Source organism: Astatotilapia calliptera, chromosome 6, assembly GCF_964374335.1.
Source record: "Astatotilapia calliptera chromosome 6, fAstCal68.1, whole genome shotgun sequence".
NCBI classification, from domain to species: domain Eukaryota; kingdom Metazoa; phylum Chordata; class Actinopteri; order Cichliformes; family Cichlidae; genus Astatotilapia; species Astatotilapia calliptera.
Genome location: NC_137427.1, coordinates 17,817,203 through 17,833,183, shown reverse-complemented (window position 1 = coordinate 17,833,183; position 15,981 = coordinate 17,817,203). Strand labels below are relative to the sequence as shown.

Here is a 15,981-nt window from a genome sequence, read left to right as displayed (position 1 = left end):
TCTGTTTATATTTGGGCGAGTTAACCTGTCAGCTGAATAGAGCAGGGCGATATGACCAAAAATATTTATCACGATATACATTTGAAAATTTGCGATAATGATATAACTCACGATATAATTGACACTAGACAAAATACTTTACAACTCCACAACTTGCAAAAAACCCCCAAAAACATCAATGTATTTTCACTTAAACAAGCAGCTGTTTTTTATGTGCATTAAAGTTATCTAAAAATTTAGCAAAGTCGTACTAAAACATTTGACAGATTTTCGAGCGCCGTGTGCCACATAAAATCGTTTCGAGGTCAGTAAACACAACCAGAATTCATACATAAGGCACACGGGATTATAAGGGGCGCTGTCGATTTTCAGAAAAATGCCGTATTTTCCAAAAAACACGGTAATAACGACAGCCCGCTAGCATGCTCTACCAAAAATAGTGCTTTGTTGTGTATCTGAGGGACGAAAGCTAAACCAGTTCCACACCACTGAAGTTGCAGCATTTTTACAAACCAATTCTGGTTCATCCGTTTCATTCAACGATCCGCTTTCGCCCTTCTCATTCTCCGTCGCCGCCATGATTTTTCCGCCATCTGCGTATGAAAACAAAGGCACTGCGCATGCGCGTTTTACTCATATTCTATCGCGATATTTCATTTTCTTATCGTTGCCTAACATTATACCGGTATTACCGTGAACGGTATGATATGGCCCAGCCCTACAGCTGAATTAATTATAATGACCATTAAATGAGCTTAAGTGTCTTTACTTATTAGAAAATAATAGTAGCATCCTTCCAGATAATTGTTTGCTTCACCATACATGAGTACTGGTAATTTCTGAAAATAAAATAGGCAGAAAAGGCACATTAATTCTCTAAAGTAGCACTTTACTGTGGCATAATTATAGCAAGCTGAAATACATACAGATTGGAAGCACAAAAATGCACTCAATATGAAGGTTGAAAAAGTGACAACAAATCAAGATAAGCCTTTATACACACAAGTTTGCAAAGTCTAATGTGGTTGTCGGTCTCCTCCTGAGGTTTGAGTTTTATGAATATGATGGAAATACTAAAAAGAATAACACAGTCAAAAGAGGTGCAATAGCAACCAAATGAACAAGGACCGAACACAGGGCGCGTCACGTTGTGTTACATCACTTCACACATCACTTTCGTTGAGGTGCCTTAGCTGAGCTGAGTTTCTGCAGCCTGAGAAAGAAACATCCTAAAAAATCTTTTTTTTTTCTGCAGGGAATGAACAGTGAAGTGCAAAAAAACATCAAGGCCCTTCCACAAAGGCTTGTTCAGAAAACAATGAGTGTCGTGTCTAAAGTAGCACATTTATATAGAACGTGTGGAGCTGGCTGAGCACCGTATATTGAGATAAAGACAGGTGATCGTATTATCTTACACTCACTGACTATTAACCACTGTTGTGTCTCTAATCAGGCCACAGCTCAGATGGAAGAGAGGTTGGCAGACTTCATCCAGAACTACTCCCCAGAGAGTGTTCTGCCACTGGCTGACGGGGTTCTCAGCTTCATCCACCACCAGATAACCGAGCTAGCCAGAGACTGCCTGACCAAATCACGCGAGGGCGTCATTACCAGCGTTTACTTCTGTGAACTGCAGGAGAATCTGGAGAAGATGCTGCACGACGTGAGTTGTGTAGCAGGAATCTGATGTGATGTGCTTCCAAACCTCGCTAACTGACCCTGTCTCTCCAAATTTCTGTCTTTCTTCATCAGGTCTACAAGCGCTCGGAGAGCTCGGAGCTCACCTTCGTCATCGAGCTTGTCAAAAAGCTCTTCATCATCATATCTCGTCCTGCCAGGCTGCTGGAGTGCTTGGTGAGTTCCGCCCTGCTTATCTGATTGTGGCTAAACTTTCAAACACATCGAGAATCCAGACTTTCTTTGTTTCTGGAGGCATTTTCTACCCCATTGAGCTGCTCGAAGACACTCCCGTCCTCCCACATGGAAACGGAGGGTCGAATATGCTGAACTGGTACTACAGAATCTAAAAGTAGGGCAGAGTGTCGACTGTTCGTTCATTCTGAACAGATGAAACATAAGTGTGTCACTGCAGGAAGCTATGCTGCCACTCCAGTCAGGAAAGGTTCAAGTTTTGTTTAATCTTTTATGTTGCATCTGTTTTACCAGTATGTTATTAACAGAGAAAGACAAGACAGGATGTCTTCTTTATGTGTTTCACTTTTGCAACTTACAAGTATAAACAAGTAGTGTTTGCAGCAATAAAACTGTGGTGGAATAAAACTGTGAAAAAAGAACAGGATAAAGGTCCAAATTTACAGATAAAACTACAGCAACACTGGTGTCTCTACACAGCATTAGGAGGCCAACATTTTGGCTACTAAGCCAGAGAAGATGTCTGTGGTAAGTTATTGCCAAATAGCAACAGACCTCAAACCAACTGACCTCAGACCATCCCCTGGGGTATCCCATTGCTACTGCTTTTTTTCCCCGTTAACCCTGACATTTTTACAGAAGTAAGATTTTTTTTTTTACACCTAAAAAAGAAAATCTGCATACAATTTCATCAAACATGGCAAACACCTCTGTCTCAGATTTTAGAGAATTCAGAAGCAATTTGGGCCTTTAAATTCCCTGCATTTCCTGTGTTGAATCTTGCATATTTGAAGCTCTAACCAACTCTGCTTGATTTGTTTTTATTCTGTCATAACTTCAGCGCACACATAACACATTTATCACCAGTTGGTAATGAGATACAGGCCCAATCCAGTGGAACATGGAGATGAAATAAGCAAGATTATAAAAGACAAGAATGGCAATGCACAACACCTCTTAATCTTTGAATTCAGGTAGTTCAACCCCTATTGCCACAGGTGTATAAAATCAAGCCTTCAGGAACAACAACCACTCTGCCATGAAATGTCTGACTACATAAAGTTAAAGTGCTGAGGTCCATAGTGTGAAAAGTCACAAATGCTCTGCTGCTTAAATAACTGCAGAGGTCCAAACCTCGTCTATCATTAACATCAGCATAAAATACTGTGTATCAGGAGCTTCATTTGCCATAAAACTGCCAAATCAAACATACGCAGCTACAAGCTGTGGTGACCCTTGTGATAAGGGAGCAGTCAAAGGTAGCTAGCTAACACGTTTTTAAAAGAAATACTGACATTGACCATCAGAGTACAAATAACTTCATCACGATGTGATTTAGTAGCATGTCATATTTTTCCCCTGTTAATTATATGTAAAAATTTGAAATTTTAGACATACCAGTTGCCAGATTGCCATGAATTTGTGATATTTTTTAAACCAAGCCAGAAGATGTACCATTATTTGTTTCACACCTGTCTTCTCTTGACATGCCTTTGCTTGCATTTGGAAGTAGCTGCTACAATCCATTCTCTTGCTTCCCGTAAACGTTGCTTTACCTACAGCATTCTTAACACATGGGAGTGTATGAATGTTGAAACACACTGTATTATACATGGAGGTCATGGTTTTGTTCAAGCTGTGTCATTCAGCACATCAGTCATCCTGTGTTGCTGCAAATTGCATGATTATTGCTTTAGGATATTTTTCACTCTCGTTCTTCCCACCTCCTCAACTTGTTCGTTTTCACAACAGAACATCAAATCCAGTCCAAGACGGAGCTGTGTCCTTGACATGCTGATTCATTAATTCAACAAAACTTATTTAGTAATAACAAGCCTCTCTGCATCCACAGGACACACCTGAATATCAGCTCCCTGATTGATGGTGCGGTCCCTCCTCCCAAACCCTCCCGGCTCATCTTTCTGTTACCAAGGCGACCGTCAGAAAAGGTCGATAGGGTCAGGCAGGATGTGGAGGGGACTTTAGATCTTCACGGCCCGTGGGTTAGAGAGGAGAAGGCACACACAGATGAAATTTTGTCCATGTCCGTAGAGTTCATTTAGCATTCAAGTCAGTCACAAGGTCTGATTTGGTGAAAATGTCACACAGTCAGAAGGCTGTTAGCTGCAAGAATATTATCCTCCAGCAGCGCAAACTATCAGAGAGCCAGGTTAATTCCCCATCTCCGTACTCCTTTTTTTTCCCTCTAGTCGAAGGGAGCAGATATGAGAGAGAGCATGGAAAGAAATGATCCTGGCTGCCCCAGGCTTTCTAATCAAAACGTTACTCCACCAACAGCAATGAGACCGAATCCCATAAGACACCACAAAAGGCTGTATCATAGGAAAAATGAACATTTTCAGAGAAAGCAATTTAAAGTTTGGAAGTGTATTAACACTGATTGTGTTTGTTTGACAGCCCTGTAACAGTGTTCGGTCATGAAATTGCTGCAGGTTGAACTAAAATCTAGTTTTATGATTATAAGTTGGATGTACTCTTAGAATTACTTACTGTTTATGTCACATGGCACAACATAACATCGTTTTCTTTATGCTCGACTAGTGTTAGCTGTTATCACATCCTTTTGTGACTCCACACTAGAGCGTTGTGGTTCAGTAGCCGGCTGTTGAACTGGAAAAACGTAATCTGACACTCACTTTGTTATTGTGTTTTATCAACACACTACAGTTTGGATATTTTAAAGTATATAAAGAAGGATATTGGTTCGTGATTTTAATTGAAATAGAAACTATAGAAGTAGAAATAATACGAGGTAATAATTTAACTTATAGCTTTCACAGTGTAAATATTTGTTGGGTTTATCAGTTGAATCTGAATTAAATGTAGATTTTTGAGTGTTTAGTCTGGTGATTCTCAAAATTATGTGACCTTTCATGAAATATATAATCACTGGCCAGTTTTTAAGGTACACCTTGCTAGTGCCACATTGGGTGTCCTTTTGCCTTTAATTTTTCACATCACAGATTCAACAAATTGCTGGAAATATTTCACAGATTTTGATGATTGCAAACATAATTCAAATTTTTCCACATGTTCAGAGAGGCTGTGATGATTTCAATTGTCTTGTGTTGCACACGTCACCACTTCAGCAGTGGTCTTTGTATGTGAGATCATGTTAATTTAAGATGCATGTACAGTACAAGTGTTTTGTAGCTTTTCCTGACCCCTCCTTGTTTGTTGTTGGAATTATAGGAGTTCAACCCAGAAGAGTTTTATCACTTACTCGAAGCAGCAGAGGACCACGCCAAGGAGGGACAACTGATGAAGGCAGACATCCCTCGATATATTATCAGTCAGTTGGGACTGACCAGGGATCCACTGGAGGGTAAGAAATGGGAATAATAGGTTTCAGGTTTTATTCCAGAGGTGTATATATAATAGAAAATATGAAAACAAATGAAAGTGTAAAGTTTTTAATTTGCAAGAATGCTTTCCAACAGATGTTTGCTGGTTTCAGTTGTTTACTTTCACTCCCAGAGCTGGATAAGTAGATCAATACCACTTGTGTCTGAGTCCAGATTTGATTAACCTACTTCTCTATAAAAGCCGAATGCTGCTGGAAAGAGCTAGCCTGGTACTGTTCAAGGGGGGAAACTGAGCCACCAATACAACTGACTGTACAGATTAGCATGCTATGCCTGTTAATTTAGCAAGTTAGCATAAATAATGTAAGATTTTGGTGGGAGTTTTGTGCTATAACTCTCCAGTTCAGTGACTTCACATAATCTTAGTATTAAACTGATACAGTAGGAAATAGTGACACACTTTAACAGCTTGATGTTTTTGCTTTAGTATGTTAGTAAGATTTGGCAGCAGTCGTCGTTGCAAAAGTGCATTTCATTTAGCTAACGTGGCTTCTCACTTGTGTCTTTTCCTCTCATCCTATCTGCAAGCATGTGAGAGAAATCCACAGAAAAAATGTTTCATCTCTATTTTGGGTGGTGGCAGTATGAAGCTTTAAAAAGTGCCACTTTGAGATATTGATCAGCTTTTCTTTACGTCCATGATGAGGATATATTGAGATGAAGAGTCTGAGCTGCTTGGATCATTTGCTGTCTGGTGGTGCGGCTGCAGTTCTCTTTTTCATTCATCATCATGGCTCGAAATCAGCCCCCAAACTCACAGTTCACTATTCCCATCTGTTCAGCCACTCCCAGTCTAATCCATCAAGAGCTCGCATTAGCTGATGGGTTAAATGGCTCAGAATGACTCTTCACAATAAGCCACGGTGCTTTTATTTCAGAATTCATGAGAGATGTATCTGGTTATGTCTTTGTGAGTTAATCTCTTCTAACAATGTGCCTGCTGATATCTTGATCTTGCACTTTCTTTAGCACCTACATTGTCATGCATAGGCACACATGCGCACCCACATAGCTGCTTACACTTTCGCACTCACATTTCTTTTCTTGGTTTCTCACACAGAAACAGTGTCAAACAGACACTGGCAGAATATACAGTTTCCAGCTCAGTGACTTTTATCTTATATAAAGTTTAGAACCACAAAGGGGCTTTCAAAAGGTAATTATCATTCAATTATTTCAACAAAACAGTTGTGTAATCAGTGTATTCAAGCAGCTGTCACATACAAAAAATGCAAGAACACTGGAAATTAGCTGCCACTCCTCTGCCACTGTTCATGAGGGGAGTAAGAACAAAGTGAAGAGGAGGGAAATCTGAAAGAGAGAAGAAAAATTAATAGAAAGAAGCTGTTTTAATTCTCATATTTTACTTTGTGGGATTTGGTCTGTAGCGGTTGAGAGCTGCAGTTTTTCTAACTGCTCACAGCGGTGTGGGGGGCCTAGTGTCGCTTTTTATTGTCACTTCAGGTTTGTCTGTTAACTAACACGTGTCCCAACAGAAATCGTGGGCTTTGACAGCTACGACAGTGAGGGTCCGCACACTCCAGAGACCGATGACTCAGCAGAGGTGACGAAGAAACACGCATGCACAGACACAGGAAACAAATTACCTGTTTTGTTTTGTTTTTAACTTTGAATTATAATTGTAAAACTCTGGGGATTTCATCAGGGAAAAGGGAGAGCCATCAAGCCACCAACTGAGGAAGACTTTCAGACCATAAAACTGATCAGCAATGGAGCCTATGGGTGAGTAATTGATTAATACGTCACTGATCACACATAGAAACCTAATCGTATCCAATTTTTTCCTTGAGCTTTAAAACTAATCCAGTGGTTAAACTTGGTAAAGCTCATGAATCTAAAAACATTTATATTCGAGCTACAATACAGATATATTGTCTGTCTTTATGTTACACACAGGGCAACAGCATGAAGAATTTGGATCATGAAAACATCCAAGAAAGCTATTTATGAAGAGATTTCTAACAAGCTCTAACACAAACGGCAGAAAGATTGTCAGACTGAACAGCAAAGATCTAGAATTGGACTTGAATGTGTATAAAAAATATTTGTTCAGTCTAAATTGGAACTGGTCAAATCCATCAGGAGCAGTGCAACAAATATTTGAAACATTCTTTCAAAAGTGGATGCTGGTGCTGAGTTTACATGTTTGTCCCTCTGGAGCCATTAATTTGAAAAATTCATTAGCCAGTTAAGTTTTCAAAAACTTTCCACTCTGGTAACTTCCTGTTTTAAGACCGGATGTACATTTCCGGTAGCTTTATTTTGCGGTCAATCGCTATTGTGAAGATGGACTCCAAAATCATGGCCAAAATATGAAAACAGAAAGATTGCGTTAAGTTACAAAGAGCAGAAGGTGGGAACACTCACCATTGCTGTGTCATAAAAAAATCTAATTATCAGTTTTGACGTTTGAAGAGTGTAGATCGATTGGTTGTTTACATCACTCAACACAAGCAGAACTGCATTACAAAATGAGAAGACACATCGTCCACATTCAGAAGCACGTCTCTGTATAGTGACAGTTCTAATGATTTAAACAGGCAAATGTTCAGCATTCAAACTACAGGCGAACATTAGTCAAAGCCAGATGTCTCCCCGTTATGTCGACATCAGCGTGCACAGTCAAGTACACACCTACACAGCACGTCAACAAATCGTGAAAAAAAGTCACAGGATCTAAAAAATGAATGAATGATTGCTGGTAAGGGTCTCGATATATCAGTATTTACGAAGGGTATGTTGTGACTTACCTTCAAAATTCTACAAATACTGAGAAAAATATCAAATTTGAATCCTTTCTCTCCTTTGCTCTGAGGCGCGGGGGGAAAATATCGACAAGTCGATGAACATCATCCACAGATTTATTCGGTAAATGCCCAAGACGTCTTGAGAAATATAAATCGCCGCTTGATTCATCCATTTGGTTGACTTGTTTTGGAAAACCCGACCGTAAACAAGGCGCGAATATCACGCCGGAAACTAAGCGCTCTACACGAGTTTTCCCACCAGAAGTAGCATATGCTGAGGCGCACATAGCCTATTACAGAATTTCAACCTCTGGCTAAATTTCACCAGTTACACTCTTGACTTAAATGCTCAAGTATGGTGGACCCGAAAGGTCAAATGCACAACTTAAGAAAATATAACAAAGAGAAAACACGCAAAAGCACACAAAATAAAATAGAACATGATTAAAACACGACAGAACTAGAAAAATACAACTGAAGTATTTTTAGAGAGATAATAATGTGACGGACCAGCTGCGGATGTAACAAGCTAACACTACACGGCTAATAGCAAGCGTATCTACAGTGTTATATGAATCATTTTCTTCTTCTCCTCACAAAACTGATGAAGACTTTTAAGCGTGTCTCGGTGCAGTCCTTTACATATTTTACTTTTTGTAACCGCTGCAGTTGGTCCTTCAGATAAATGCCTCATTTCTGTTGTGTTTTGTGTGCTTATACAGCGTTTTTTCTATGCAGTCTTTTTCAAGTTGGAGTGTATTTTGAGCTTTCAGGGCCACCGTACCTTTGACTATAAATAACTGAAATTTATAACTTCAAAGCTTCTCAAGAGCGCATTTGTCTTAAGTAAAGCCGAGCAATTCACATTTGCTACATGTTACTTCAGTAGTCCGATGACAACTGCAGAGTGCTGTGCAGGTGGAGGCACTGCCTTTTCACCCACGTGATAGCGCTATGACACATACAACTCTGTTAGGACATTTAACATTCATCCGGTGACATTTTTTTCCTGTGCAATTTAATGAACTTCATGCATTTGATGCATGAAGTCTCCTTTATCCTTGGCTCAGCTCTGTCATGCTGGCACATCCGTCATCTTTTTTTTAGTCTATTTTTTTTTAGCAGGCTACCACAGAGAGACAGATAACCATTTACTGTCATGCCAACAGCCACTTCAGAATCACCAGCTAACCTAACCTTTTGCTTTCAAGGTATTCAAAGCACTTGTTACACTGCAAGCTGCATCCACAGACACTATTTTGTTCATGTATGTGGGGTTCAGTTTCCTCCCAAATCCCTGACAGCAAGTTTTAAAAAAACAAAAATGTTTCAGATTTCTACAAGTTGACATCTAAATGGTTGAATATGCATGATTTAACGATAAGATCACTCAGAAAGCAAGACTAGTTTACTGTAGAAATTACATGTTCTTGCCTTTGTCAACAGCCATAGTGAAAGTGGCCAAGATCTTGTGTTTTCAAATTGCTAGTTTGCTTTATCAAACAAGTGATCATAAAACAGTTTATGTACCAGTTTTGGTACTTGTGTCCGCCTGTAAACGATTTCCCTATAATGTAATCTGCTGATATGTTGTTACTGCTGCAAAGCTGATAATGGTTTCTGTTCCCAAAAAAAAACAAAATCATAATGCCCTGGGTTCATAAATTGAAGGTTGGTAATCACTAGATTTTCTATTAGCATAATGATCCCAATCATGCATCCAAATGAATCAACATTTAATAGAAAATGTTACTGGGACACGGTAGCAGTCACTGAAGTCCTCAGGATCCTGGGATGTAAAGAAGACAGTGGCACTGTGAATACTAATATAAATACTAATGATAATACCGGAAATGTGAGCAGGAGCCAAAAATACCAACTAAAAGATGATGAAGCTTGGGAAAAACCCCTGAAAACTTGAGTTAGATCACAAAACAACAAAGGTACTTCTATTAGTATTACCAAAAATAGAATTTGGTGGTTGTAAATTTTTGTTTAGATAAAAATTATTAGCAAGGTTTTATGTATTTTTAGTGTTAAAATATATTATATTGTCTTGTAATGCCATGAGGGATGAAATATAATTGGCACGGCACAGGAAAAAAAGAAAAAGAAATAATAAATACAGACACTAAAAGCAGCGCTTAATCCTTCATTCTGTCACAGAGAATAATTAAAACGCACAGAGAGATTCAGATGGGATGTATTTTAAAATGCACATTTGACATGTTGTCAGGAATCGGGATTGTCGGGGTTCAATGATTTGAAAGAAAATAAAATAATAATACATTTAAAATGCACTTCACAGCAAAGAGACGGCCAGTGGGGATGTAAACACACGAGTAACATATGGTCTCCTCTCCACCTTGACCGGGTCACATGCTGCTGCATGTTAAAGGCTGTCAAAAGCTGAGTAAGGTGGATCAGCGAAGAAAGAGTTGTACTTGGCAGGCCAGCATTATTCTACCATTATCTACCCACGAGAGAAAATGGGTTATTTTTCAGGTGTAGTTCAAAAACTCGGTTCAGGATCAAACATAAAATGAAGATTACGAGCTCGGGGGTTGACATTTTGTGCTGGAGGTTTTCAAGTCTTAATATCCTCCTTGATGTGTCCACACAGCCACACTTTATTGAGCTCGTGTCTGAAAGGAGATGAAATATCCTCTGCAGTTTGTACCACCTGCTGTTTTCCTCAATACCTCATTTCTTCTGTTCTGTACTCTTCTGTCTCCCCTGCGTTGCAGCGCCGTCTACCTGGTGCGACACAGGGAGACACGCCAGCGTTTCGCCATGAAGAAGATCAACAAGCAGAATCTGATCCTGAGGAACCAGATCCAGCAGGCGTTTGTGGAGAGGGACATACTCACATTTGCGGAGAACCCCTTCGTCGTCTCCATGTTCTGCTCCTTCGAAACGCGACGACACCTCTGCATGGTCATGGAGTACGTTGAAGGTAAGGGGGTCGGCTGTGGTTTTTCACTAGATCTGAGTTCAAATTGATAAGATCGCATGAAGCTACTCTAAACACGTGCCTTGATTTCTTTTTTGTTGTGTGTTGGTCAAGTTTGTGCCTTGTGTGTAAAGTAACACATTTCCTCCCTGACTCTTTTACATCTGTGAAATAACCTCCAGCACATCAGGATGCGCTTTTCACGCCACCTTTCCTTTGGATGCTGTAGCCATGGCCTTTTCTGTTTTATCTACATTTTTTATTTTAATTTTCATTCAATTCCTGGACTTATTTTTTAAAATTGTGAATAAAAATTGCCACCTGAGCCTCTGGCTTCTAAACCGAAGGTCAAGCATTCAGGAAACGTGCAGTGAAGTATAATGTCTCAGTTACAAAAAAGGGCAGGGGAGTTTTACTGGCTCACGGCTAAAGCTCGACTCAGTTTTCCTTCTATTTGTGCTGAATTCTATTATTTTGTCAAGATCGCTGTTGATTCACAGACACACTGAGCTGTCAACGGTAGGTACGAATTTATGACTCATGTGTGATGGCAGTGCCAAATATGGATGGCACAAAAATTAATTAAAAACCCAAAAAATAGAAACATAAAAAGCAAATCGTTTTACTAATTCAGAAAAGACTTCTAATGTTCTGGTGATAAAAACAATGAGTCATATTTAATGAATTTGTTCTCCCTAATCAGAGCATCAAAATATGTCTTTCTGGGGTTTGGCACCATTTGTTTGAAAGTTTTAACACGTCGAGCATAGATTTATGTTATAACTACAAAATCACATTAACAGTAACGTGTGTTGTTTATGTGATTGCAGGTGGGGACTGTGCCACTTTGCTGAAGAACATCGGGGCTCTGCCTGTTGAGCTTGCGAGGATGTACTTTGCTGAAACTGTATTAGCCCTGGAGTATCTGCACAACTATGGGATCGTCCACAGAGACCTCAAACCCGACAAGTGAGTGTTTAAAATTTATATTATCAATCAATATAATCACTTGTTTAATTACACCTGTTCAAATATATTATTAACCAATCATATGGCAGCAACCCAGTGCATTTTGGGTTGTAGACATAGTCAAGACTGATGGCCTGCACAGGGTGTACCTAGCCTTTTACCCTATGACAGCTCGAGCCCCGTGTGATCCTAAATCATAAAAGTGGATGGAGAGATGACTGAATGGATGATAATAATAGTAATAAAAACGAATAATAATAATAGACATGGACCGAAGCCTAAGATAATGCAAAAACAAAACATCCAAATTTTTCTTTAACAAACAACCCTTGATAAAACTTTAAAAGTCAAAAGCCTGGATCGCTGATCGGGTGCATTCATTAATCGAATTGGCAGCTTACACATCTGGAAAGGCACCATCAGTGCTGAAAGGTATACACAGATGTTAGAGCGGCACACGCTCCCATCCAAAGGTCTTTTTCTGGAACAGCCTTGTATATTTCAACAAGACAATCAAAACTGCAAACTGCATCGAGTGCAACAGCCTATTAAACAAGTCCAGCTGCTGAACTGGTCCGTGTCCAGTGTCCTCTGTCCTTTCACTAACTGGAAACTTAAAAATAATAATGAAACCAAAAATACAACAAAGAAGACCCCAGACTGAATCCTATATGGGAACAGGAGACTTTCCTCTCCCAGAAGTTCAACAACGGATCTCCTCAGTTTCCCGACACGGCTGTGGCCATGGTATTTGTAATGCCTTATGTAATTTGTGTAATATACTGGGGTATTTATAATCAGAGGTATTTATATCTATTAGAACTATTTTGTCATGTTTTGTAACTTTGTAATATACAGTATTGTATCATTTAATTTACTTTAATTGGTTCGGTACTTAATGTGTCGGAGCTTCTCTGACTGCATATTTTCACATAATCAGAGCTTAATAAAGTATTCTGATCATGGCCCAGTCCCAACTTCTTTTTTTCAACATGTTTAATGTATTTAATTTCCTCAGTTTAAGTATTTGATGTGTTTAATGTTTTCTATTGCAGATAAAATATGGGTTTACAAGATTTGCAAATCGCTGCATTCTGTTTTATTCAGATTTTACACAGCTCCTCAATTGCTGAGGGATTGGTTTGGATTGCTTTATGGCTTATAGGTGTATAAAAACTTCTGTTTTTGGTTTTGTTTGGGGGGGCTTTTCATGTCATTTGCCAGAATGAATGCCTGTTTTCTCTCTCCTTGTAGTCTCCTGATTACCTCCATGGGCCACATTAAGCTGACTGACTTTGGCTTGTCGAAGATGGGCCTAATGAGCCTCACCACCAACCTGTATGAGGGACACATTGAGAAAGATGCCAGGGAGTTTCTGGACAAGCAGGTACGGTACCCACGACCTCACACCGGTCGCATTAAACATGTTAAAACACGAAGTACAGCATATCAATGTAACATGGTAATAATTAATTTCACTTTTTAATTAGTAACTTTATGAATGAGGTGCATGTCCACTTAGAGGCTAATTAGCTGAATCCCATTTTAAAAAATCCTTTTTTCAACCACGCATGCAAACCTGCCAAGTCATCTGGCAAAATCAATATTATCCGAACAAAGATGCTGCATTATAATGCTTCCTGTTTAGTCTGAATAAGTGAATCATTAATGCCCTCCATCTCCATAACAATCCTGTTTTGCAATTACAGTAATTGTTTATACTCTGAATTAAACCAGTCATGAGCAGTCAGATTGGGCCGCGTGTCCTTTTCATCTTCTCAGTGGAAGCAAGCATCTGTGTTTCTGCCAGTAATCAGCTCACATCTGCAGAAACAGACTGCAGCTTTGTGGTGGAGATTATGGCGGAGAGAGAATTTCTCAGTCAGTCAGAACTTTTACTATTGGGCTGTCCTGATGTGTCTGATATAATTTGTCCACAACTCTTGTTTTGGATAGTTCCCACTAGGTGTCACTCAGATTTGATGTACTGTTTGTTTATCCAGAACACTTCCATTACATCCACAGTCAGGGGCGTAATTTCCAGGGGGGTTAGGGGGGTTATGACCCCCCCCAATAAAATTATTAATTATCTTGCATAGATAGGCTGTTGACTTTCTTTACTAATTTCAGTTATTACCAGCAAAATAGTTGCATGTTTAATCATCTAGGAATTTATTCAGATTTATTTATTTATTTAGACAGAGATCTTGACCCCCCCAATGTTCAGCACAAAGTTACACCGATGTCCACAGTAGCAGCTTATTTTTATTAAGGATGATTAACTTGTCTTTCTCTCCTTTTCTCCTTTTCTTTTTTCTTCCATTCCTCCAAATTGTCTCAATCATTGCTCACAGGTTTGCGGTACTCCAGAGTACATCGCTCCAGAAGTGATTCTCCGCCAAGGCTACGGGAAGCCGGTGGATTGGTGGGCTATGGGGATCATCCTCTATGAGTTCTTAGTGGGTTGTGTGCCTTTCTTTGGAGACACTCCTGAGGAGCTGTTTGGACAGGTCATCACAGGTGAGGAAACTGTGATAAACCTATGTTGCTACTATGTTTTAAACGCCTTTTCAAACTGCAAAGATTATAAGTGGTTAATGATAAGTGTACTAAGACTTAAAGCCTTCTGTAAAGGTTAGAAACCAAATATTTAAAATTCTGTTCCAGAAACTAAGTATGTTTTTTTTTCTTTATTATTATTCTGACCTTTTTCTCTCTGTTTCTTGTGCCTCTGGTAGATGACATAGTTTGGCCAGATGGTGATGAGGCCCTGCCTGCAGATGCCCAATCCCTCATCTCTGCCCTGTTACAGACCAACCCTCTGGTCAGGCTCGGTACAGGTACTGGTTTGCTCTTTCACTTGATATCTGATTTGACATGTGCAGCTATTTGCAACAAGAATAAGAATGCAAAGTAACATTAAAAGGAACAGGTGCAATATAAAACAAAAGTATTTTGGGTCTTGTTTCTTTTTGTGCACACAGAATATGAAGCTAAAGCTAGCCACTGGCTAGCTTAGCTGAAAGACAGATAAAGCCACCTAAAACAAGCTGTGGCTTTAAGAGAGCATAATAATCCTTCACCTCTTGACACAGACAGGAAAGCTGTTTCTCCCCTGTCCACCTATAACTTTCTGGCACAAGCGTTTATATAATGCATAAAAAAGTATCATAAAAAATCTTATCATATCCACTTGGCATTCTGCAATATATTTTACATTTGTTCTTGAAAGACTATTCATCTCATTCATCTTTATTTTTGGATGAGGGTAACAATTAATGTTGTTTGCACCCCCACCACCAGGGGGCGCATTTGAGGTAAAGCAGCACTCCTTCTTCAGTGAGCTGGACTGGAACAGTTTGCTGAGACAGAAGGCAGAGTTCATCCCTCACCTGGAGTCAGAGGAGGACACAAGCTACTTTGATAGTACGTGTGTCTAGATTTATGTGAAATGACATTAATATTAGGTTCATGGGTTATTTAAAGATGTTCTGACACAACCCCAGCCGGAAAATCACATTTTATCTTCTCTGCCTCTCTCTCTCTCGTGTCTGCCAGCTCGCTCCGATCGTTATCACCACATCAATACGTACGACGAGGATGACACCAATGACGATGAGCCAGTGGAGATCAGACAGTTCTCATCCTGCTCTCCTCGCTTCAGCAAGGTCTGTCTGACTTTGCCTCTCACTTTTTTAAATCTCTGTCTCAGTCACTTTTACTTTTTTTTTCCTCACTCTGTCACATTTTGTCACACAGACATCGGACAGGATTAAATGAGTGAAGAGACAAGATTTTTAGATAAAAGTAGGTCATCCTGTACATAGTGTAGCATCTGGAGGTCGGACCAGGTCTCATGTCTGCTGCTAATAACTCTAATTGGACTCACTCCGCCATCATCACTGATGCTCTTTTCTCTTTCTATTTTAAGACAGTCAGGGTCTTCCACCTGCTATTTTTCTAATTCCTCACACTACATTTTTTGCTGTTCCTATCTACAGATGTGTTATGATCCAGACATCTTTTTAACTAT

General features: G+C 39.5%; 1 protein-coding gene across 2 annotated transcripts in view; it reads left to right on the top strand.

Annotated features, from left to right (window-relative positions):
• Positions 1 to 15,981, top strand: part of mast1a (microtubule associated serine/threonine kinase 1a) — an 82,044-nt gene that overhangs the window by 53,418 nt on the left and 12,645 nt on the right. For both annotated transcript variants that reach the window (XM_026170685.2, XM_026170687.2), the window contains 12 exons: positions 1,454 to 1,663; positions 1,753 to 1,854; positions 5,086 to 5,218; positions 6,755 to 6,822; positions 6,925 to 7,001; positions 10,774 to 10,982; positions 11,810 to 11,948; positions 13,203 to 13,335; positions 14,303 to 14,468; positions 14,687 to 14,788; positions 15,252 to 15,374; positions 15,507 to 15,616. In XM_026170685.2, coding sequence (XP_026026470.2) covers positions 1,454 to 1,663; positions 1,753 to 1,854; positions 5,086 to 5,218; positions 6,755 to 6,822; positions 6,925 to 7,001; positions 10,774 to 10,982; positions 11,810 to 11,948; positions 13,203 to 13,335; positions 14,303 to 14,468; positions 14,687 to 14,788; positions 15,252 to 15,374; positions 15,507 to 15,616 — 1,572 coding nt within the window. The remainder of the gene's footprint in view (positions 1 to 1,453; positions 1,664 to 1,752; positions 1,855 to 5,085; positions 5,219 to 6,754; positions 6,823 to 6,924; positions 7,002 to 10,773; positions 10,983 to 11,809; positions 11,949 to 13,202; positions 13,336 to 14,302; positions 14,469 to 14,686; positions 14,789 to 15,251; positions 15,375 to 15,506; positions 15,617 to 15,981) is intronic.